The sequence below is a fragment of the Solea solea genome, chromosome 18 (assembly GCF_958295425.1).
Source record: "Solea solea chromosome 18, fSolSol10.1, whole genome shotgun sequence".
Lineage (NCBI taxonomy): Eukaryota > Metazoa > Chordata > Actinopteri > Pleuronectiformes > Soleidae > Solea > Solea solea.
The window spans coordinates 22,734,453-22,759,321 of record NC_081151.1 but is presented as its reverse complement, the minus strand read 5'-3'; the positions used below and the strand labels follow the sequence as shown (position 1 = coordinate 22,759,321).

The following is a 24,869-nucleotide window of genomic DNA, read 5'->3' as shown; positions in this document are numbered from 1 at the left end:
CATTACGGTCCTCAATTTAGCAGTCCTCAACCATTGCGGTCCTCAACTTCGTGGTCCTCAACCATTACGGTCCTCAATTTTGTGGTCCTCAATTTAGCAGTCCTCAACCATTGCAGTCCTCAATGTCATGGTCCTCAACTATTACCATACTCAATTTAGCAGTTTCCAACCATTACGGTCCTCAATTTAGTGGACAGCAACTTGTCAGAACCAATCAGAAAACAGCATTTCTTGTTGCCAGGGAAAGTTTGAAAATAACCTTAAATCTGAGTGATTCTACACGTCTACAAAGACACGTGTGTAGTAGTTTCACTTTCTGCTAATGAACCCTCGTAAATGTCACAAACTAGACCTTTAACGGTGAACAGGCTGTGGGTAAACTCACATGTTTTGGGTGCTTTGCGTCTGATTGGAGGTCGTGAACGAGGCTCTGGGACCAAAATCTACTAAATCTTCTCACATGATGTCGCACCATCGGGACATTAAGACGCGAGGATTTGGCCTTTTCATGGGATTCTGCTGACGACAAATCCCTTAACGAGAGAGAGGGGAAACTTTTAAGTGATGGAAGAGGGAATAATGAGGAAAAGTAGACAAGATTAAGAGAGAGGGAGAGAATGGGGTAGGAAGGAGATTGAAAGACACGGGCTGATGGAGAAAAGCAGCAGGAGGGAGGACGTGGAGGAATGAGGCAGCAGCACAGGAGAGACAAGACAAAGGACAGGGTGAGAGAGAGGGAGGGAGGGAGGGAGGGAGGACGTAAACGGAGAAGACAGTGGGTGAATGAATGAGGGAGGAGGTGGAGGAGAAGGTGAGGCAGATAAAAGAGAGGGAGTTCACTGATCTCCCGTCTAATCCTGAGCCGTGTTTCATTTCAGCCTGATCTGAGGAAAACGATGGTGTCAGAGAAAAGACGAGGAGAGGAGAGAGTCTGCTGACTCCTCCACACCTCCTCTCCTCTCCTCTCCTCTCCACGAGTACCTCCATCCAAAAAACAAAGACTGTGTGTGTGTGTGTGTGTGTGTGTGTGTATGTGATGTGGGGGATGAATGGTGCCGTGTAGCTCGAGTGTTGAGGGATCACCAATCATCCTCACTTCAAACGAAGCCCACATTATCCAGACTCACAGCTCTTCATGTCAGCAACAATCCTGATCCTCTCCTACACACACACACACACACACACACACTTGTCTTTCTATCTCCATGAAACCTCATATTCCACTAGTACCTTACCCTAACCCTAAAACCAGGTCCTGAAAAAGCCCTTTAACTCTTCTGTTACCACACTTTTGTCATGCGTAACTTCTCATTTTACCGTAACTCATAGACTGTTTGCAATATTGAAAAAAAGAAAATAAAAAAAAAGAAATGGACTGGTGATCTGTGCAGGGTGTGAGCCTGAAGTTCACGACCCTCATGTGGAGGCTAAAGTGGTAGAAGTTGGATGGAACTGGTCATGTTTGTGACGTGAGCTTCTCAGTAGAAGAACTCACTCTTTGAACACTTTTGTGACAATTCTACAGCCGTAAAGTCTAAATAAATCCAGGTGAAACTGAATATCATGACGGTCAAAACCTCCTCAATGTCCCCACAAGGTCAAAGTGTCCCCACAGAGATAGGTTTGGAGGTTTTTGGTCCCCATGAGGATGGAAAACGTTTGTGCTTCAGTCCTGCATCATGCTTACCCTTAACCTTTAGCTTAACCCAATTCTAACCTAACATTAAAACCAGGTCTTAACCCCCAAAAAAGCCCTTTAAAGAAGTGAGGACCAGACAAAATGTCCTCAACACACAATGGCCATAACCATAACCACAACTCAAATCTTAATCCTAAACTTTAATCCATGAGGACTACTGGTCCTGACAAGGTCAGAAAAAGAGTCCTAAAGAGGTGACACATACACACAAATGCAGAGATAAGTAATATGAAAGTTTGACTAAAAAAGTCAAAAACTGTAGTTTTACAACAGTATTTTTATCTTTTTCAATCTGATAAATGTAGATAGAAAAGGATTTTCCTGCTATATTTATGTGGAAATGTAGATTTTCTACAGATATTAACATTAAAATTAAGATTTTTCCTTCAGGTACATTTATCTAAAGATTAGTAGCTAAAGTAGGATTTCCTGTGAACAGTTAGTGGGGAAATGAAGATGTTCTACAAATACTGACGAGGAAATTATGATTACCTACAGATATTAATTGGGAAATGTTCCAAAGGATTGGCAGCTAAGTTAACACTTCCCTCAAATATTGAGTGGGAAATGAAGATTTTCTATAGATGTTGACTGGAACAACCATCATTCTTTGGACAGACATGGATAATAAAGTTAAATGAAGTTTTCCTGCACTTATTGAGTGGGAAACATTGATTTCCTACAAATATTGATAGGAAAACAAACATGTTCACACATATTGAAAAGAAAATGAAGAAATTATGAAATACAGATGAAGAAATGCTACCTTTTCTACACATTGATATGAAAATGAAGAGTTGTATATGATTTATTTGCTATAAGAAGATCAGAGCTCATCACGGTTAAAATTCTATTTAAAATAAAATGAATATTTAAATATAAATACTGATTTGGGAGTGGGAGAAACAGTATTTGGTTTTTCCATGTAAGCAGAAATGTGAGGCAAATTTTGGTCTGTGCAGTAAAAGCCTTTAAATCACTGCTACAATGGCAATTATGGAAAATAACTCTGATTTAGAAGATGGAAAACAAGATTGTTGTGTTTGTTTATTTACACTTTTCCTCTCGTCTCTTCAGAACTGCAGGATTAACGTCAGGACACTTTGTTCATATTATTGGTCCATATTTGTTTCAGAGCGGAGCGTCGGAAAGACAGAGACAGAGCAAACGTCCGTCCGTCCTTCCGTCCGTCCATCCGTCCCTGCAGCAGCAGCAGCAGCAGAATGAGGTAATAAGACTCAGTGCCAGCTCTGCCCCGGAGACACAAGCAGCCCCGACTGAGGCAATAAAAATAGAGCGAGGGAGAGATTCTCGCTGACACGGGCCAGCCCATTAAATCGCAACCCCGCCGACCTTGGACGAGCCCGGACTGAAGCACGCCCACTCGACCACCTGCTCCTCGTTCTCCTCCTCAGGATAAAGACAGTGGAGCGTGAGTGAGGAGCAGGAGACGAGCAAACACTGCTGCAGGCGCCGCCGCCGCCGCCTCCTTCACATCTGACAAAGATGCTCTTCAACATGTGGACAGAGACTTTCGAACCGTCAGTGAATACAATTATTATCCTACTGAAGAGGTTGAGAGGTCATTTATGAAAGGTCCTCGCTTCCCGTTTCCTGCCAGAGGGGGCGCTACCTTGGTCATGTGACGTCAGCTGTCATCAGCACATATAGCAGGACAGTACGTCTTCAGCAGCTGTGAAGACGATGGTGGACAGACAAGACGCTGTAACAGATGAAGACAGGCTAACGGCAGTTTAGCCGCCTGCTAAACGTTAGCTGTCATCTTCACTCACACAACAGTGGACAGAAGACGCAGATGAGACGACTGCTTCCTTTTTTGTCCTCCTCAGGCCAGAAGACGCACATCATCTCACATCACATCAGCTGACTGCTGTCGCCCCTGACGACACACACACACACACACACACACGTTTGTGCAGCTAGTCTTCTCAGGACTCTCCATTGTCGTCCATTCATTAAAACAGAGTCTCATCACTAACCTTAACCATAACTAGTTAATAACTAACACAAACCATAACCACTATTCAAATCCATCCCCCCTACTCCTTTCCTTATCCAACCCTCCTATTCCCCTTTCCTTTCCTTAACAATCCCCTCCTCCTCTACTTCTTCCACCTTCCTCTCCTTCTAACTCTCCTTTTTTCCTACTTGTCCCTCTTTCAGCTCCACCACCTCTTCCTCCCTTTTTCACACTTCTCCTCCTTCTCCTCCTCCTCTCCCTGCTCCTTAACACACAACCTCTTCATCTCTTTCCTCCTCCCTGGTTCTTCTTTTCCTCCTTCTCCTTTAATTTGACCTTCTGTTTTCCTCTTCCTTCTTCTTATTCTGCCCCTCCCCCTCATTTACCTCCACCACCTTGTTTCTTTTCATCCCCTCCCTCCTCCTCCTCAGTGACACCCATCTCTCTCTCTCTCTCTCTCTCACAGTCGTCTCCATCTGAGCATATGTGCGGCCACTGTAACGCTGCAGGCACACACACACACACACACACACAGGCCTGCCCAGCTGTCCCAGCGGCCAATAAGAGACGAGCAAATGGATGAGTTTGTGAATGGATGAGCAGCATGAATTAGTCATGACTAATTACTAATTAAAGGGACAATACGGTGGATTCTTCACCGTCTTTTGCAGCAGACGACGGCCACGGGTGTGAAAGTGCTGTGGACTGTTACGACACCTGTCACTCAAAGATTTATCTGACAGGTGCAGAGATTCAGCGTTTCCTCCATCCTCACATATGTTCACTGTAGACACGTTCACTATATTATACACGTTCACTATATTATACACGTTCACTGTATACACGTTCACTATATTTTACACGTTCACTGTATACACGTTCACTATATTATACATGTTCACTGTATACACGTTCACTATATTATACACGTTCACTGTATACATGTTCACTATATTATACACCTTCACTGTATACACGTTCACTATATTATACACGTTCACTATATACTATGTTCACTATATTATACACGTTCGCTGTATACATGTTCACTATATTATACATGTTCACTATATACTATGTTCACTATATTATACACCTTCACTGTATACACGTTCACTATATTATACACGTTCACTATATACTATGTTCACTATATTATACACGTTCGCTGTATACATGTTCACTATATTATACACGTTCACTATATTATACACGTTCACTATATACTATGTTCACTATATTATACACGTTCACTGTATACATGTTCACTATATTATACACCTTCACTGTATACACGTTCACTATATTATACACGTTCACTATATACTATGTTCACTATATTACACACGTTCGCTGTATACAGGTTCACTATATTATACACGTTCAATTTATACACGTTAACTATATACATGTTCACTATATTATACACGTTCGATTTATTCACGTTCACTATATTATACACGTTCACTGTATACACGTTCACTATATTATACACGTTCACTGGATACATGTTCACTATATACTATGATCAATTTATACACGTTAATCAATTTATACACGTTCACTATATACTATGTTCAATTTATACACGTTCACTATATACTATGTTCAATTTATACACGTTCACTATATACTATGCTCACTATATACACATTCACTATATTATACACGTTCGATTTATTCACGTTCCCTATATTATACACGTTCACTATATTATACGTTCACTATATTATAAACGTTCACTGTATACACGTTCACTATATTATACACGTTCAATTTATACACGTTCACTATATTATACATGTTCACTATATACATGTTCACTATATTATACGTTCACTGTATACATGTTCACTATATTGTACGTTCACTGTATACATGTTCAATTTATATACGTTCACTATATACTATGTTCACTATATTATACGTTCGCTGTATACATGTTCAATTTATACACGTTCACTGTATACACGCCTTTGTAAGAACAACGCAGAAATAAAAGCTCAACATGTTCCAGAACATTTCAGCACAGCTCACAGAAACGTACAAAATGACCAATATTGACAAAAGAAAGAGGTGAATCCTTGATACACGTGGTGTGTATTGGTGTAACTGTTGACATTTGAATGAAAACAGGTCTTTAAAGCAGCAGTGACCTCCTGCTCTGAAGGACGGCCTCCTCTCATCTGCATGTCAATAAGAAAAGAAAGGAGAAAACAAAAGGAAGCTGGTGGATGTTTTTTGTGTTTTTGTTCTTCAGACCTCTGACTGCAGAAGAGGTGAAAATGTGCTGATGCTGAGAGAGAAGACGAGCCTCAGCCGTCTGCGCTTCCTTTCATCCCACAACGACACGGACACACACACACACACACACACACACAGAGAGACAGTGATTGACTCAGCACATTCTGCCACGCCCAGAGAAACACTCAGAGAGGACGTTCACTGCGGTAACTGACACCAGCGAGCAGGAGGAAATGAAAAAAGTCTTCATGATGAATAATACCTCCATATTTTTGATTTGTACATCAACGACACCGGCCGTGTCAATCACACTGGTGTCCGCCCACTCGCGCTTTAACGTCTGATATTTCTATAATATTGTTTCTGTCTGTTGGGCTTACTCCAAAGTTTCTTGAGGAATTTTTTGACGTGAGAGAAAGATTCCAAACAAATTTGTAATGTACTTCCATTAGCTCCGCCCACCCAGAAGTCAGCCATTTTGTAAAGAACAAAGAAAAAAGGCTACGCATTTGAACGAACTCGTCCTAGCACGATTGAGCTAGCCACGTCAAACTCGGTCCATACGTTCTAGACGTAGAGAAGTTGATCGTTAAAAGTTGTCAAAAGGACTTTCTCTAGGTCAAAAGGCGTGGCCTCAGTGCTAAAGTTGGCGTTAAAAGACTACTTTAAAATTCCCCGAGTTGTGTGGGGCGAGGGCCCTTTCATGACTGAGTGCTAATAGCGGTCCTAGTTTAAGATTATATCTATTCTATTTCGTTAGCTTTTTAATGTTTAATGAAGGATATTTAAAGTTAATGTGTAAGAAAGAATGGAATTGCCAATAAATGTGGTTAAAACCCAAACTGAGCTTTCTTATACGATTTCACATTGATTTAATGTGTTTTTAGTCACCATTTACTATAAATACTATAATGTTTAAAAGCAGGAAGGAGATGCCATACAATGACGCGTCTAAAAAAAATCAAAGATGATGATATAACATGGAGTGAAAAGCCCAACTCCTCTGGTGAGTAAAGAGTGAAAAGGATTTTTCTTTAAACGCGGCCTGACACCTTTGAAATAGCTGCAGAAACGAGGTGTGAAATTGATTCAGGTCCTAAAAATGAAGTGGATTCTTCAAAGAGCTTTAAAGAAAGAAAAAAAGAAGCAGTCCCTGACTTTCACTCACTCACTCACTCACAAACTGCTCTTTTCCCCGGACGTTTGGAGGCAATAAAGGCGGCGTCAGAGTGCTCTGACAGGGGCGCTGGAGCTGTGCTCACTGAGGTAGTTAAGGTCAGGGCCAACGTCATTGATTGAACTAAGTGCTCGCGCTGAAAACAGTGTGTGTGCCTCAAATCAATGCCGCCTCTAATGGAGCGCGGCCAGAGCGCGGCTCCCCGAAGGCCTCGGCCACAGGCGACTGTGACAGAGACACAAAAAAACACACTCTCAGCTTCTCCTCCTCTGACAGAACGACTTAATGAAAAAGCCGTTAAAGTCGCGGCGTTGCCGTCGATGAGCGACCGGAGCCAAACTGAGCCAACGGCAGAAAAGAGGTTTAAGTTAAAAAACAGACACCGCTGTCACTGATTCAGTGCATCATAAAAGACGACGACAGCGGGGCTTTTAGCCCGTGATTGCAGGGAGAATGGATATAAACAGCACCGCACCTGAGGGAATTCACCCACTCCTTCTTTTTTTACTACCGACTCTTTACCAGTTTCTGCAACGTTCAAAAAAGTACAAGAGAAATACTTGATCTAATCCTAACTTTGGTAGATTACAGTTTTAAAAACTGTTTGATATGTAGATAATTAAGCAGATGTGAAACAACTACAGTCCAGATAATGATGGAAAAACACTGACTTTTAAGTGTTTTTAGTTGCAAAACAAAGAAACTTGGACCAAAAGCAGTGACTCGGTCCATTATTTGACAGAATGTGTACAAATGTCCAATGTAAAGACACATAAAGCACTACACAACATAATATGTTCCATGTTCCTCACGAAAGTAGCTTTTTATTAAGACCATAAATATCTATACATCTTTATATCTTAAGAACAGTTTTTTTTATTAGTTTTTAAGTGAATTGATTTTTCTCTGGATGGAAAAAGTACGACATAAATAGAGTTGGATTGATTGATTTCTGTACATTCAAAGTTAAACCACTAAAGCAGTGGCTGTAGATGTTAGTGTTTAAAAACACTGCGACCTAAATCTGCCGCCGTGAGCAGTTTCCTTAAAATAAATACATAAATCGTGAGTATTTTTGGGGGAAAATCAATAAAAAAGTGAAAATACTCGTCGTGGAGTATCCGTCATAATCACTGACCTGCCATTGTGTGGTTTGTTTCCTTTTCCCCCCCGAGAGAGAGAATCCAAAATTACACCCTGCTTCACTTCCTCCAGCTCCCTGCCCTCCACTAACAATGTCCACACACACATTTACACAGTGTACAGATGAAAGGCTCAGCCCTAATGACAAGGTGCTCTGTCCACTTAATGCTTCAAAGTTTGAGCATGGTGGAAACCATGATACCCCCCCCCACACACACACACACACACTCACCCCACACACACCCCTCCTCCACATGTACACCGCAATTAGATGAAGCTTGAATCCACAGAGCCTCCATCTACATCCAGCTCCATGCAACCAAACCTCCAAACACAAACAGAGAGAGGAGACAACACGCACACGTGGACACACACACGCACACACACACAGTGTGTGGTTTCCATGCGACGATAACGAACCAAAACTGCTTTAAAACAACATTCTTCAGTCAAAAAAAGAGAGAAAAAAGACTCTAAGATGAAAGCTAATGAAAATAACAGTCTCTACATTGCATTGAGAGCATTCGAGATGCATTCAATGACCCTCAGAAATGTCAGTAATTCTCCAAAGTCCACAAACCGAATCCCTTTGTCGAATCCCACAAATCGAATGTAGATTTTCTACACATATTGACATGTAGATGTAGATTTTCTATACATATTGACATGTAGATGTAGATTTTCTACACATATTGACATGTAGATGTAGATTTTCTACACATATTGACATGTAGATGTAGATTTTCTGCACATATTGACATGTAGATTTTCTACACATATTGACGGGTAAATGTAGATTTTCTACACATTAACAGGTAAATGTAGATTTTCTACACATATTGACGGGTAAATGTCGATTTTTTACACATTAACAGGTAAATGTAGATTTTCTATACATATTGACATGAAAATTAAGATTTTTCTTCAGGTATTAATTGGAAAATTTAGACTTTCTAAAAGTACCTAAGGGAAAATGTAGACTTTTCTACAGATTGGTATCTAAAGTAGGATTTCCTACAACAAATAGTAAGTGGAAAATGAAGATGTTCTACAGATGATTAACAAGGAAAACAAGACTTTAAAGACACTTTAATATGGCGAATGATTGAAAGATTTTCTACAAATATCACTGGGTAAATGTGGATTTCCTACAGATATTAATATGGAAATTTTGATTTTTCTACAAGGTTTAATTAGAAAAGTTAGATTTTCTGAAAAGTACCGACAGGAAAGATTGGAACACACACACACACACACACACACACACACAGGGGAGAGAATAAACAGCTGTGATCATGTGACTCTCGTGGTGAGATCAGTGAGACAGTCTTTCATTTTTAATGTAGTTTTGTCCATGACTCAAAGTGACGTCACAGACAAGAAGAATCAATAAAAAAGACACTTTTATAATCTACATAAGAGCTTATGATTCAGAGAGCGGTGATTCATGACGAGTGTGTGTGTGTGAGACAGCTGAGTCTCTGTCTCTCTGCTGACCTCGTCGTCTCCGTCCTGTTTTCCCCGCGATGACGCGAGGTCATTGGGAGACATTTTTCAGCAGGTTAACGTCTGCTTGAAACCCTGAGGGAGCCATGTTTTTGTGTTTATCGTCATCCTCACACAGAACCAGGAGAGACTCACGTCAGCGTTTATGTTGCGTGTCAACCAACAACCTTGATTAAAAAACACATTAAAGTGATTTAACGTGGTCATTCTCCATTTTCTAAACCGTTTTTAAAAAACAAATAAACATGATTTGTGACCTTAGCTACTTTTAGTTGGGAGAAAGTCACCAGTCGAGGGCAACAAATGTATCGTTTTAGCTATTAAATCTATTTTGTATTACATGTCGAGCTTAAATTAAGGCTCAAAGTCACACGGAGAAAACACTATTTTCTGTGGCCAAAATCGACCCAAACTGAAAAAATGTGACGTCCACGGGCAGTTGAGCTATGAGATGCATTCAATGACCCTGAGAAATGTCAGTAATTCGATCAAAGGCTGTATGAGCACAAAACGTGGAGAAAACGACAAAAATTAACCAAAACAGTCAAAAAAAGAGAGAAAAAAAACACTCAGGAGAGCTTCGAGATGCATTCAATGACCCTGAGAAATGTCAGTAATTCGATCAAAGGCTGTATGAGCACAAAACGTGGAGAAAACTTTATTTTCTCCCGACAAAAACGAACCAAAACAGTCAAAAAAAGAGAGAGAAAAAACACTCTCATGAGAGCTTCGCGTTGAGCTTCGAGATGCATTGAATGACCCTCTGAAATGTTAGTAATTCTCCAAACACACGTGCAAGTCCACAAATCAAATCCCTTGCTGAATGCTGATGCATTCAAGGAACCTCGTAGATTTCAAACACTTCTGCTAACACTGTAATAGATGTATTTTGGTGCAGTTTTGTGTCTTTTTTTAATCACATCATGAATATTGATATGATATTGTGCAAATTTTTCAGAATATGGTGTTATTGAGGGGTTAGATGCTTATAAACTGATTCATTGGATGTCAAGGGTTGTATATTTTGTGTGTTTGGTGTGAAATTGATTGACATTGTTTGATAATGGAAATCTGAAAGTTTGTAGCCTTGGAAAAGTGAAGCGAGGTTATGTTGGGTTTGTTTGTGTGAATATGTTGTGCTGAGTGGCATTGATGCTGTTTTTATAATGTTGTTTGGATGATCTAGTTTTGCCACATTATGAGCAGCATTTAATGAGGTTTTATTTTGAAGAAAAACATGTGCAATGTTGTATATTTGAAGGTAAAATATGACATTATAATATTATTTATGTTTCATTTCATTATTTTAAATACTGCCATTGTGTGTTGATGGTTTTATTTTTGTCTCACAGCACCAGAGTCACTTGAAGATTGAGTAAAAAACATGATCAGGAAAAAAAGGGCATAAAAAAGGTTGAGGGTTCAAACCTGTGACCCTTCAGTAACAGGATGTTGCTTCCTTTGAAAACACACCTCACCTCCCCTCTCACCCCTGGCCTCCCATGACTCCCCCCCTCCCTGAGAGCCATAAAAACCGAGGTTTTTGGTGGTAAGGGCAGATGTGGCAGCGTTACCTCACATCCATCAACGCCTCTGCAGACACAGAGCGGAGGAACGAGGTGCTGCGTTTACACACGACATCCTACTTTGTGTAATTAGGTAATTACAGGAAACACATGACGGTTTCCCCCTGTGGTTGTTTTATTTCTGTCACGTTGACATTGACTCTTTCTTTTAAAAGAAAATAAAAATGGTTATCTTATTAAGTAGGTTCCAAATGGAGGGGGAAGAAGAACAGAAAGCTCCATTAGGATTAGACGCAGAGCTAATTATTCTTATTCTTCAAACTAATTTACTCTCGTCAGGGCTGAGTATCAAAGTTCATGCTTTTGTGGAAGGGACTGAACATTCTTCAAAATCAAATGTTGGTACCTAAGGAGTTTAATATTACATTTGAATTATTTTAAATACGTACGCAGTGCATTTTATGTTTTTATTTTGGTTTCACAGCAAGCCAGAGTCGCTTCAAGATGCAATAAAACAGTTTGCACGGTCTTGAGACCGTTTCTTCCAACGGGCTGCTCTCTGTCTTCTATGTGGTAGCCACAGTACGGTGGCCCTGAGGGTCCAAACACTGTCTGCCTTTCAGAGAACACAACCGCACTTCTTACTGGACGACACTTGACCTAAGGAGTGTAAACATAGTGCCGTCTCCACTGAGCAAATGCTTTGCTGCCGCATTGCATTCAAGGAACCTCGTAAATTCTGTAAACACTTTTACAAAGTCAGTTTTCAACGACAATGAATATCAAAAAAAACTCACCGTTCTCCTTCTCTTCTCCGATGCACTTGCTGATGGACTCGGGCAGTCCCAGCGTGGACGCTGTGGGCATCCTCCCCAAGATGGACTCCAGCGTGGGGCCTTTCCTCTTCGGAGAACCGCCTTCCTCCTCCTCCTCCTCCTCCCCCGGTGTCTTCTGCTCCAGTTTTATCAGAGCCTCCAGTGTGAGTTCACTCATTTGTTTGCCAAAGTGCTTGGCCACGGCCTCCAGCTCGTCTTCCTCCTCTTGCTCCTCATCGGTGGCGGCGGCCATTTTAGACGGCGTGGAGATGGCGTCGCCACCGACTTCCTCCGGTACTGAAAGACGAGAGTTAACGTTAAAAAGCTACGTGGTGTTAAATTTAATTTAATTTAATTTAATTTAATTTAATTTAATTTAATTTAATTTAATTTAATTTAATTTAATTTCGGCCTGAATGGATGAAATGTTTCATGTTCAAAGTGAGAAGAAAACGGATTTATAATTTTGACTGTTCATGGTGGCTGATTTGACCTCAGTTCAAATATGGTCAGTTATCAGAGTGTGTGTGTGTGTGTGTGTGTGTGTGTGTGTGTGTGTGTGTGTGTGTGTGCGTAAGAGAGAGCGAGACACACATGGAGACAGACAAAGACAAAGAGACAGAGATAAAGAGCTAAAGGAAGAAGTAGATTAGACAAAGAAGTGACGGAGAGTGTGATCTGATGTGTGTGTTTTTCCATGGGTGGGCCTACACAAGTGTGTGTGTGTGTGTTTCAGGTATTACTCATGTTGTGGGGACCAGCATCTGTGAACACACTCACATTATGGGGACAAAAATCAAGCTTCTATAACGTAAGTGATTCCATTTTAAAGGTGAAGACAGCAGGTTAATATTGATAATGAACGTGTGCGGGTGTGAACACATGACTCACCCTCTGTAGCCGTTTCTTTAGTGTAAGCGGCGTAGACTCCTTTCAGTTTGGGTCGACAGTTCTGAAGCTCTGCGTCGATCTCGTCCTCGTAGCAGTGGATTTCCTCTGAAAAAAAGTCACCCAACAGCTGAGTGTTATAATAAATAACGTGGTCACATGTGTGTGCACGGGCGAGGAATAGCTTTTTATTTCTGTAAAAAAGTGACACACACCGTGTGTGTGTGATTTACACCAGTGGTCATTTATATGTGCTTGGCCGTCACAGACTTCTCCTCAAACTCTTTTCTACCTTCAAATTACATTTCCCTCAGTTCCATAATTACAATATAATACAGAGGGAAACATAATGTCTGGTTCTTCACATCTGCAGAAAAAGAACGGGGAGTCGTTTCCTCTCTGACGCGCACGGTCTTCAGTTTTTCAGCTTTTTTCCCCCTCGTTTAAATCATTTAAAAAACGACCAGAGCTCAATATGTAGATATTATAGTGACATGAGATGAGATCTGGTCTTTGTTTTTGGTATATATCTGTTGCACTGGTATTATCATATTTATTATATTAAATACAACATGTTTCATTTTAAGCCTAATGATTTGACTTTGGCCATATTTCTAAACAGACAGAATTTGATCATTCCCAATGCTGGGGCTTTTTATCCTGCTATATATCAAATGATGTTATAAAAAGATTTTAATAACAAATGTCAAAAGCAGACGTTCCTACCTTCAAAGTCCTCCATCTTTTTCTCCAGCTCAATCTCCAGCTACAGGAGAGAAAACAACGTCACAACATCACGACTCATTTATGGGTGTTTGAGGAGTTTAGGTTTGTTTGTCTGTGGCTCTTTTTCTGTTATACACTTCTAATAAAAAGAGCTGTTTGTATTTGTACGGAAATCTGTTTAATTTTCCAGATTTTTCAGCTTCTTAAATGTGAATATTTTCTACTTCCTGTGATTGTACAGCTTCTTAAATGTGAATATTTTCTAGTTTTCTGATTTTTCAGCTTCGTAAATGTGAATATTTTCTACTTCCTGTGATTGTACAGCTTCTTAAATGTGAATATTTTCTACTTCCTGTGATTTTACAGCTTCTTAAATGTGAATATTTTCTAGTTTTCTGATTTTTCAGCTTCGTAAATGTGAATATTTTCCTACCACTCTTCTGGTTTTGTGTCCAAATCCATCCTAAAAGTCCTACGTTTGTTGTGTTTATAAATAGAAACAGCCATTAATATGCATACATTTGATGCATCAACGTAACATCAACATGTCCTTGGATATAAATACATTTTCAGCAGATTTCAGAGTCAGAAAAGGACATTAAAGCGTCATTGACGTGGCTCAACCCACAAATAAACCCATTTCTAAAAACACACAGCATAAAAACAAGGTCATATAAACAATAATGTAAAGGACATTTAAAGAAAAAAAAAATGCTCAGTCAGCAGCCGTCTGTTTTTTAAGGACGTTTTCAATGGCAGCTCTCTGAGGGGAGAGGAAACAAAGGCCACGGGTTTCCTCTGTGTTAATGTAAACTTTTATTTTTGAAGGTTAATATCCTTCATGGACCGCCGGTGAACGCCTGAGGGCCCAACTAATCATGGAGAAAATATACAGTGATGTTTTACACACACACACACACACACACACACACACACACACACAGTGTGTCCTCACCTGCTGGTACTTCTTATTCTTCAGTCCAGTCGTGTAACACGGGGGGTCACACTCTTGGTCCAGGTCCTGCCTCATGAACTCCTCGATGGTCAGCTGACCGGAGGGCGTGTCCTGGAACTCGGTCAGTCTGATGAATCACAGGAGATTATTGTTCGGTCCATAAATGATGTTCTTAAATGTCTTGAATGATTTGGTTGTTATGATATTGAGCAAAGAACCCAGAAAGTCAGCAGCGCTCACCTTTTTCTCAGAGTGCTTTCACACACTTTCACCACTTTGATGATTTCTTTGGTCGTGCGGCAAAAGTCGTGCATACGGGCGGCGACGAGGAGAGCTGGAAACAACAAACCACATGTGATGAGATTCACGTCATCTACTGTATTTCACCTGCAGAGCCAGAGAAGTGGGCAGGACTGTACTGTAAGCAGGGGGCGGGAATTCAACTTTTGATTGTAGCCACATAACAAAAGGCACACTTACTAAAATCTATGTCGGCTTATATAAATCTCACTTTTCCAACAGTAAAGTGAAAGTTTATAAATCACTCACTCTCCCACACCAAAGTCCATAGAGAAAATCAGTGATTTTAACTCACAGGGACACAGGAGCTGCTGGTCCACTGCTGCCTCGTGTGGTCACTTTGTGTCACTGCGGTAAATCCAAATGAAGGATTTCAAATGCCGAAGTCATCAACATAATACGTTTGAACATATTAATGTAGGCAGCAGTGGATCAACAGCTGCTGTGCGCTGTGATGTTAAAATCGTTGATTTTCTCTATGGGGTTTGGTGCAGGAGAGGGCTACACTGACACAAACTTCAGTTTCCAAGTAGAAAAGATGGCAAAAATAAACCCATTTTTTAGATTATTGTTGGCTGAAGCAGGTGGAGATGTTATTAAGTGCACTCTAAATAAAGACGGTCACCTGCTCCACAGAGTCCCGACGGCCTTCGACCCGTGTGCATCCAGTCCCTCTTCATCCTCTGCACCAGTCTCAGCGCCGTCATGGAGACCTCGTGGTTCTTGTCACCAAACTCCAGCTTCTGGGCAAAGCGGGGAATGTACAGACACGGATCTGACGAAAGAAAACAATTGAAGTGTTTTTTGGTACAAAAACATGGTTGAAAATGTGATAAATAAACACAAAGGTCTCAGTTTGAACCACAATAAACATGCGTTAGGAGTTGGGCTGCAACAACTACTCAATTTTGACAATTTATTGCACTGGTTTGAGTGTTTTATTAATAATTAAAACAAGTTTTCATTCAATATTTTTGCTAAATTATCATTACAAATGACACATTTTGGTTTGTGGACATAAAAGGACATTTGAGAACATGCTCATTTCAAACAGTTTGTGGACCAAACATAATAAACGGATGAATCGCTATGGAAAATAGTTTATTACTTTGTTGTAGGAGTCTATTTCACTGTGAAATCAGGTGTAACACATCAATTCCATCAATATAACAACTTTCAATGGTATTTGGGTGAAAGAACAAAACAGTTGCACCTTGGTAAAAGCATTCATCCTCTAAATGCATCATCATCATCATCATCGTCGTCTCAAATGACAAAAAAAAAAACCCTTACTGTTTAACAAAGCTACTGTTCTGTGTGTAACCTGAAGCTGCAGCCATGGAAACCTGACACTCAGGGTCCATAAGTTCACTTGTTCTGGAGCGTTTGACCCCTTTCACTTTCCCTTTGAAGCTGGGTTCCAAACAGCGGGCGACGTGATCTCAGGGTACAAGTACAAGCACGTAACAGGACCTTAAACAGAGAATACCGGGGCAGTAAATGGGTTTTTAAAAGGTTTTTGAGAATCGCGTTGTAACGTCAGTTTAAATAATTCTCACTGTTAGACGGAAGGTGAAAGTTTCTCCCACACCAAACCCCATAGAGAAAATTAGTGATTTTAGAATGCGGGGGACACAGGAGCTGCTGGTCCACTGCTGCCTCGTGTGGTCACTTAGTGTCACTGCGGTAAATCCAAATGAAGGATTTCAAATGCCGAATTCATCAACATAATACGTTTGAACATACTAGTGGAGGCAGCAGTGGATCAACAGCTGCTGTGTGCTGTGATATTAAAATCTCTGATTTTCTCCATGGGGTTTGGTGCAGGAGAGGGCTACACTGACACAAACTGAGAAAAGATGGCACCAATAAACATATTCTTGAGATATTATTGACAGAAGCAGGTGGAGATGTTATTGAGTGCATCTTGAGTTCACATCTTTACGAGCACAGTCAGCTGCATGCAAGATGCACGACTAAGTGTTATAACCTCATATAACCCCACTTCAAAAACCCTGAGCTATCACTTTAAGGATTTCCATGTGGAACTGTGGTATCTCAGTGACTTGTTGTTGCTCGTGTTTCACTGCTGCTGCTGCAGCTGCAGAACGAAGCCCAATAAACCCTCCGCTTGTTTATCCCCGTGACATTTGTTTACAAGCCCTGATTCACCTTCCTCTGAGCGATAAACAAAAACTGTCGGCGGCGACAAAGTCTAAAGCGTTTCCTGCCTCTCGTACGCACAGATGGAGCTTCGCTTGCACCTGTAAGCGTTTCCAGTAAAACCAGTCTCCTGCTGCTGATCAGAGAGCTGCAGACGGTTTCTCCTCAGCTGGCAGACGGGCACCTTTCCAATCACAAACTCACTTCTCAAGCTTTTCTCTTCTTGTATATTCCATCTTAAACTTTACAGAGACACCTGCTCCTGCCACGACACCGTCTGTTTTTGTTTCAGTTCTACAGAACGACTGTGACCGTGTGGCAGACGTTTAACACTGACATTTACCAGAGTGGGTTTCCCCCTGCACAAAGACAAAAGGTGGAGTGTCGTGCTCGGCTCTAACAGTGGAGTCAAATATCTTTGAAGTTGCTTTTAAAGAGCAGTGCAGTGGAAAGCTGGTAGAGCCAGCTGGTAACCAGATCCAGGCTCATCCATCCCTCCCTCCCCCCTCTGAACCATGTAATGATACGTCTGCAGAGCTGGAGTTTAACTTTATAACGTCAGGGCCAGGCAAGAACTCCAGAAACAAGAGATTAGAATCAAAAAGAGGCCGTTTGGGTCAAATAAATTGAAATGTTGATTTTCTCAATGGGGTTTTGTGCAGGAGAGTGTTTTAACCTCATATAACCCCAGAGTGACACTGTGTTCTGGGTTTTCTTCACGTATTTACTGACATTTAAAGCCTGTGATCTGCTTTTGTTTGAAACGGTGACGTTCACTTTTGTTTCCGCGACTCTCGAGCGTCAGAGCGCGGAGCCGCCGCCCAGGAAACAAAAGCGACACCAGGGTGAGTCGTTCTTTTCTAAGCTGCCAGCTTCACGCAGCTGACAGACACGCATTATGGCACCGTTACACTTCTGCATGCCAACGTTTACACAGAGCTGCAGGTAAATGATGATCTGCAGGAGAAGCAATAAGTGATGTAAAGTCATTCAATTCCATGTGGACAGATTTTAAAAAAGCAGAAAAACTGCAAAAATAAATTTATTTCATTACAAGTCAAATGTGTGCAGAGCTGCGCTGAATCACCGTTAATCAATTGCGAAATGAATCATCATCCACTCAATCAATTAATCAATTAATCTGTTTGAGCGTTGTTTTTTTTTTCATTTTTCAGCTTCTTAAAAGTGAATATTTTCTGGTTTCTTTTGCTCCATAAAACAAAGAAATCACTAAAACTGATTCATTTCTGGTTTGTGGACAAAGCAAAACATTTGAAATTGTCATCGTTTTGGGATTTTAGAAAACACGGATCAATAAAATAATAAGAAGAACTCAACTAAACTTTGTCACAGCGCTGCACCTCAATTTCATCCTCTCAACTCCTCAAGCTCATGCTCTCATCCCGTTTCATCCTCTCATCTACTCATGCTCACATCTCCTCAGTCTCACCCGCTCATCTCCTCTCCTCAGACTCATCACCCTCTCATCTCCTCAGTCTCACCCTCTCATCTCCTCAGTCTCACCCTTTCATCTCCTCGAACTCATCATCTCATCTCCTCAGTCTCATCCTATCATCTCCTTGGATTCACCCTCTCATCCCCTCTCCTTAAAACACAGTGCAAAGCTCTTCATCACTGATGCAAACTTAATCCTGTCATCTTCTCATCCTTCACTATCTCCAACGCAGCTCAAACTTCTCCTCCAGACCTCCTTTCACTCTCTCACATCCCCCTCCCTTCAGTGACGCACTCTGCGGAGCCGCGGGGGGAGGCGCTTCGGCACTCTGCTGTGACGTCAGCGCCGTGCGTGAATGCGATTGGCCCGCGGAGGCGAGTGGGCGTCCGAGAAAATCACGACGAAAAAGAAAAAAGATCGAGAGGAAAAAACAGAAGACGGTGAAAACTCCCGACAAACGACGACCTACCCCGGGAGCGAACGGCCGCACCGGGACATCGCTGCTGGCTGTGAGTCGGTCGACAGCCGCTCCGGTTCAAAAGAGAAGAGGAGGAATATATGCGAGGAGGATTAACGCGGAGGAAGAGGAGGAGAAAGTAGAGCCGGAGAGCTGCTGCCACTCTCCGGATTACGCTTCGCGGGGCTGAGAGGATGAGGTGACCGGCAGGAAACGGAGGGGAAAGTGTTTTTGTTTGCAAAAAGGCGAAGGAAACGGACTGTGTGGATATTTATACGCTGTGGTGTAAACTTCGCGGTGGATGTCGTTTGAAAGCGGAGTCGTAGGAGGCAGATTTCGCGCAGAAGAGCCTGAGCGAACACACTTCGCTTCTTTTCTCCTCTCCCGGCTCGTCGGATATTATTAACGCAGGGGGGGAGAGAGGTCTGGGTGTCTTGTGCCGATGCCCACGGCAGACTGCAGGCTGGTCCATCATGGTCGGATCATGAGGTGTCTGACTTATCTGCTGCTACTTCCCGAAACACTGAAAAAGTCCAAGAAGCTGCCGTTATGTTATGAGATCCTGACCCTGTCCCTGACGAACAAGACCAAACAGAAGAAGAAGATGGCTGCGGAGCTGTACCCCGCCAACACCAACAACACCAACCTCGCCAATGGCACCACGGTGGCGGACACGGAGAAGAGCAAGGCGGCGCAGGTGAACCAGGCCGGCGGCAGTGGCAGCGGCTGCGGCGGCGGCAGCAGCGCGGCGACCACTCCGACCACCCAGCAGAACATCAACAACAACAACGTCGACCCACCCAGCTGGCAGTGCAGCCACCCCACACTTAGAGAGAGGTGAGCACCGCGACACACCAGCCGAATTGACCTCCACCCTCTCCCTCACGACCGTAGTAAATCTCATTCCAAGTATGTGCAGAATTATCCCTGCTGGGGAGTGTCAAAGATAAAAATGACCGTAAAGCAAATGGAGCTCGTTACCGAGTAACGACAGCCAAATGAAGACACAGTAACACGCTGTACTAAAATGACCAGAGAGATAAAAATGCACCATAAAGTGCAAGAAGGTCACTTCTCCGTGTCTCTCGCCTCGTGCAGTCACACTCTGTTGTGATTTAAGTGTCTTTATCTAGCGGGGGGAAACCCTGCAGATGTACAACCTCATTATTTAGCTAAATTAAAATAACTGCACACTGAATTTATGTATATATTCATCATTTTGTATTACATTATTCATGTTGAATTCTTAGATTTCACACAGAATTCTTTGTACAGCTATGGAGAATGTTAATATATGAATATTTTTTACATTTTATGAATATAATTTAACATCTTGTGATGTTATCTTGACACATATCATTAAAGTTCAACCATCCATCTTACTAGGTTAATATCAGTTTACATGTTTTACTGCAATGAGCTGATACATTCTGCCCAATTTGCATCATCACTACGCATGGGACGATATTAAAATGTAATGTCACGATTTTACTGATGAAATAATCGAATAGTAATATTTGTTTGGAAAAAAGTGAAAAACATGTGTAAAATTCTTTAAATGTCTTTAAGACACACTAATCTCAAAATCATACTTATTTTTGCATCGTATATATAGGTTACGTAATTTTCGGCAAACATTTTGAAGCATAAAATACAAATTTAGAGTCATGAGTTCCTGGAATGCGTGGAAAGATGCAGGCGCCCCCTTGTGGCACATCAAAATAAATCTTTATGGACCTCTTTTGTGAAATTTCCACTTTTGTGGTGCTTTTTTTTAATCGCAATATGGGACAAAAAATGTTCCTCCAATAATAATTCCCGGCAGGCTGTACTCTGAGGTGTAACGCTGCCCCCCACAGGTGACAGTTCCAAGTTACTGATTGTCACTTAATCTTTTAAACCCTAAAATAAGGGTTTACTTGCACAGTTGCTTCTTTGCAACTTGCAAAAATGAGTATTTTCCTATATTTTTTACTTTTTTTAAACTGCTTATCAGACAAAAGTACAACAACAACAACACAACAGGTTGTGGGAAAGTGTGACCGGCGTTTTTTCCTCGGTTAAGTAACGTTAGTGGCTTTTAGCGATTGAGCCGCAGCCCCCACTACAGTAGAGCTCTAATCCTCCCCAAAACCTATGAAAATAACCAGTGTCTCCAGGCAAAGAGAGCGTGGGAGGACAGACTCCGTGTTATTCAATCCCGACTTTGGCTTATTCATGAAAACCTGCTCTGCTTTTAGGAATGCCTTGATGTTTAACAATGAGCTGATGGCCGACGTCCACTTCATTGTCGGTCCTCTGGGGGCGTCGCAGAAAGTCCCAGCGCACAAGGTAAATACGCTCTCTTCACTGTTGTCAACAGAAACACAGATGTTTACAGTTTGTCTGTGAAACTTTCAGTGACCCTACGACGCAGAAGGCCAAGTCTTTTTTGTTTTGTTTGTGTCTGGATGTGTGTGTGTGACACATCTGTCTGTGTCTCCCTCCTCCTCCCCTCACAGTACGTGCTGGCCGTGGGAAGCTCGGTCTTCTGTGCCATGTTTTACGGCGATCTGGCGGAGGAGGAGTCTGAGATCCATATCCCAGATGTGGAACCTGCTGCTTTTCTAATTCTGCTGAAGTAAGTACGACACACACAGAGTCACAGGCGGAGGGAGGGATGACAAGCGCAGTCAGTGTCACTTCAAAGCGTATTATTATTACTCATCCAGAAGAAGAAAAAAAAAGCTGAGGACACCAGAGAGCTGGAAGCTCCAGAGCAGCAGCAGCAGCAGCAGCAGCAGCCGCGTGTTGCTCTGTAATTGCTGCTTTTCTCTGCACTCTTTGTTCTACTAGAAACATTTTTTCCTCCTCATCCACAGCCTGACAGTTTTCCTTCTCTATGCAGAGTGCTGGTTATAAATACCCTGCCTTTGTTGCTCATTTAGCAGCGCGGGCTAAGCCAGCGCCGCGGACGGTTGCCTTTTCATCCCTCCAGAGGAAAGGCTTGGATGTGTTAAGTCATGATACAATCCTCTCCCGAGTAGAAAAAGGCGATCACTTTTTCCATTTCGCTCTCTTCGGTGCGGTGGAAACTAGACTTGGAACAAGAAGAGATAAGCACCGCAGAGCGACTGTCAAGGATCCAAAGTCAGTTTTCAGAGTAGAACACAGTGTCGTGCAGGGCCGTACAAAAGGCTTAAGCCTCTTTCACACTAAAATTAGCCAGCACACGCATGATTTGTGAGCCCATGTGCGGGGGGGGAGGCGATTTCCCGTTGCCAGTGGTTGGTCGGCTCTGCGGCGTTTGTTTTTCACATGTGCGTGAAATGCAATGTCTCGAACGAGCCAGAAATAAAACGAGTTGGCGGAAGAAGAAGAAGAAGAAGAAGAAGAAGAAAATAACACTATTTAGCTCAGTGTCAATGTTACGGTGGAAATGAAGCGGGAATTTGCACTGCTACCAAAACTAAAGATAGAGAAGGAGTTCGGGCTCCACAGGAAATGGTTATTTGTTGATTTTTATGCTTTTACGCATATACTGGTATTTAAAAACATGTCATTGTCCTTCTTTCAGATACATGTACAGCGATGAGATTGACTTGGAGGCGGACACGGTGCTGGCCACCCTGTACGCTGCCAAGAAGTACATAGTCCCTGCACTGGCCAAGGCCTGCGTCACCTTCCTGGAAACCAGCCTGGAGGCGAAGAACGCCTGCGTGCTGCTCTCCCAGAGCCGCCTGTTCGAGGAGCCCGAGCTGACGCAGCGCTGCTGGGAGGTGATCGACGCTCAGGCCGAGCTGGCGCTGTGCTCCGAGGGCTTCTGCGAGATCGACCTGCAGACGCTGGAGATCATACTGCGGCGGGAGACCCTCAACGCTAAGGAGGTGATGGTGTTCGACGCGGTCATGGGCTGGGCCGTGGCGGAGTGTAAGAGACAGTGTTTGAGTCCCACCACCAGCAACAAAAGAGACGTCCTGGGCAAGGCGCTGTTTCTGGTGCGCATCCCCTCCATGAGCCTGGAGGAGTTCGCCAACGGCGCGGCTCAGTCCGACATCCTGACACTGGAGGAGACGCACAGCATGTTCCTGTGGTACACTGCGGCTAAGAAGCCCACACTGGACTTCCCTCTGACTGCGAGGAAGGGTCTGCTGCCTCAGAAGTGCCACCGCTTCCAGTCGTCGGCGTACCGGAGCAATCAGTGGCGCTACCGCGGCCGCTGCGACAGCATCCAGTTTGCCGTGGACAAGAGGATCTTCATCGCCGGTCTGGGACTGTACGGATCGAGCGGCAGCAAGGCCGAGTACATCGTCAAGATCGAACTCAAGCGGCAGGGCGCGGTCCTGGCCCAGAACCTGACCAAGTTCGTGTCGGACGGCTCGAGCTGCACGTTTCCCGTGTGGTTCGAGCATCCGGTGCAGGTGGAGCAGGACGCCTTCTACACGGTGAGCGCCGTGCTGGACGGGAACGAGCTGAGCTACTTCGGTCAGGAGGGCATGACGGAGGTGCAGTGCGGCAAAGTGACATTTCAGTTCCAGTGTTCGTCGGACAGCACCAACGGGACCGGAGTACAGGGAGGACAGATCCCCGAGCTGGTGTTCTACGCATAAGCTGCTGACAGACAAAGACAACCATGCCTCCCAGCCTTTAAAGTAATGTAGCATTAAAGACACTCCAGTCACGTCACACAAAATGGCCTGGTTTAGTTCTTTAAAGAGACTATTTTGGAGAAAGAGCCGCTGGTTTTATCGTATTTAATTTAACGTTATTTTTCTATTTAAATTCCGCGTTAACGTTATTTGCTCTGATGCCTGTGTGTGTGTGTGTGCGACGGCTGCGGCTGCTGTAGAAAAACAACATTAACACGGTGATTTTCTTGTTATATAATCGAGCTCGGCTCCATGACTGGAACAAAAGTAGGGACTTGCTTTAAATCTGGTTTGTTGTTTTTCTCCTCTCCAGAGCTCCGAGCAGCAATATCACAACAAAGAGCAGACTTTATGTAGTTTAACCATTCAAATGCATTAAAAGAAGCAGACAGTAGAGATCAGAGTTGTTTTGCACTTGAAGAGGATCGCCTCGTCGTGTCTTTTTGTAAAGTATGACTCACGTGTCGACGGCTTGATGCCGCCGTGTACAAGAATGCCTATACACCTGATGATAACACATAAAGGTTTTAATGTGACTCAACGCCACACATGTCCTGTTCTTCTGAGAGAGAGAGAGAGTGTGTGTGGGGGGGGATTTGAGGGGCAGCAGCGCCCTCTGGTTACACCACTGTGAACTGCACTGTTAGTTTATGATACATGACTTTTTATGTGGGGGAAGGTGGAATTTATGATTATTTCTATCATTTATTGATTAAATGATGAGGTATTTTGTCCAGAATGAATGAGAAATGTTGATTGGTGTTTTCCCCAAACTTCAAAATGTCCTTTAAAAGACCAAATATATTCAGTGTAAAGTCATAGAGGAGCAAAGCAACCAGAATTTATAAGCAGCTAAAGTCACGGGAATTGTTATTTTAATAAAACCAGACACAGACTGATCAATCAGTTACTGGAATATTAAAAAATAAACATAATTTCAGTCCTAGATTTAGTTATTTTTAAGGTTAAGATAAAGATTTCAAGGTTTTTTTTCTTGTTTACGTTCTAATTTTACACTTAACTTAAATGATACAGAATCTAATTATGCCTAAAAGTGGGTACAGTGTCATTTAATCATCATCTGTTGATCTGTAGTTTACATCCTTGATTAAATGATTAGTTATTTAGTCAAGAATGAATGAATAATGTTGATTGGTGTCTTAAAAAGAGAAGTCACAGAGGAGCAAAGCACCCAGGATTTATTC

The 24,869-nt window shown here is 42.5% G+C and overlaps 2 protein-coding genes across 2 annotated transcripts in view; one reads left to right on the top strand and one right to left on the bottom strand.

Annotated features, from left to right (window-relative positions):
* The window catches only part of LOC131444545 (transcription factor IIIB 90 kDa subunit-like), a 63,238-nt gene that overhangs the window by 24,257 nt on the left and 14,112 nt on the right, over window positions 1-24,869 (bottom strand). The window contains exons 7-12 of the mRNA XM_058614986.1: window positions 15,586-15,735; window positions 14,901-14,994; window positions 14,661-14,787; window positions 13,706-13,745; window positions 12,983-13,087; window positions 12,074-12,388 (exon numbers count right to left, since the gene is read on the bottom strand). Of these exons, the coding sequence (XP_058470969.1) occupies window positions 12,074-12,388; window positions 12,983-13,087; window positions 13,706-13,745; window positions 14,661-14,787; window positions 14,901-14,994; window positions 15,586-15,735 (831 nt within the window). The remainder of the gene's footprint in view (window positions 1-12,073; window positions 12,389-12,982; window positions 13,088-13,705; window positions 13,746-14,660; window positions 14,788-14,900; window positions 14,995-15,585; window positions 15,736-24,869) is intronic.
* On the top strand, window positions 19,004-24,403 carry btbd6b (BTB (POZ) domain containing 6b). The gene is made up of 4 exons (XM_058614987.1): window positions 19,004-19,873; window positions 21,277-21,367; window positions 21,538-21,656; window positions 22,593-24,403. Exons 1-4 carry the CDS (start codon window positions 19,479-19,481, stop codon window positions 23,623-23,625), a joined length of 1,638 nt encoding a protein of 545 aa, XP_058470970.1. The 5' UTR covers window positions 19,004-19,478; the 3' UTR covers window positions 23,626-24,403.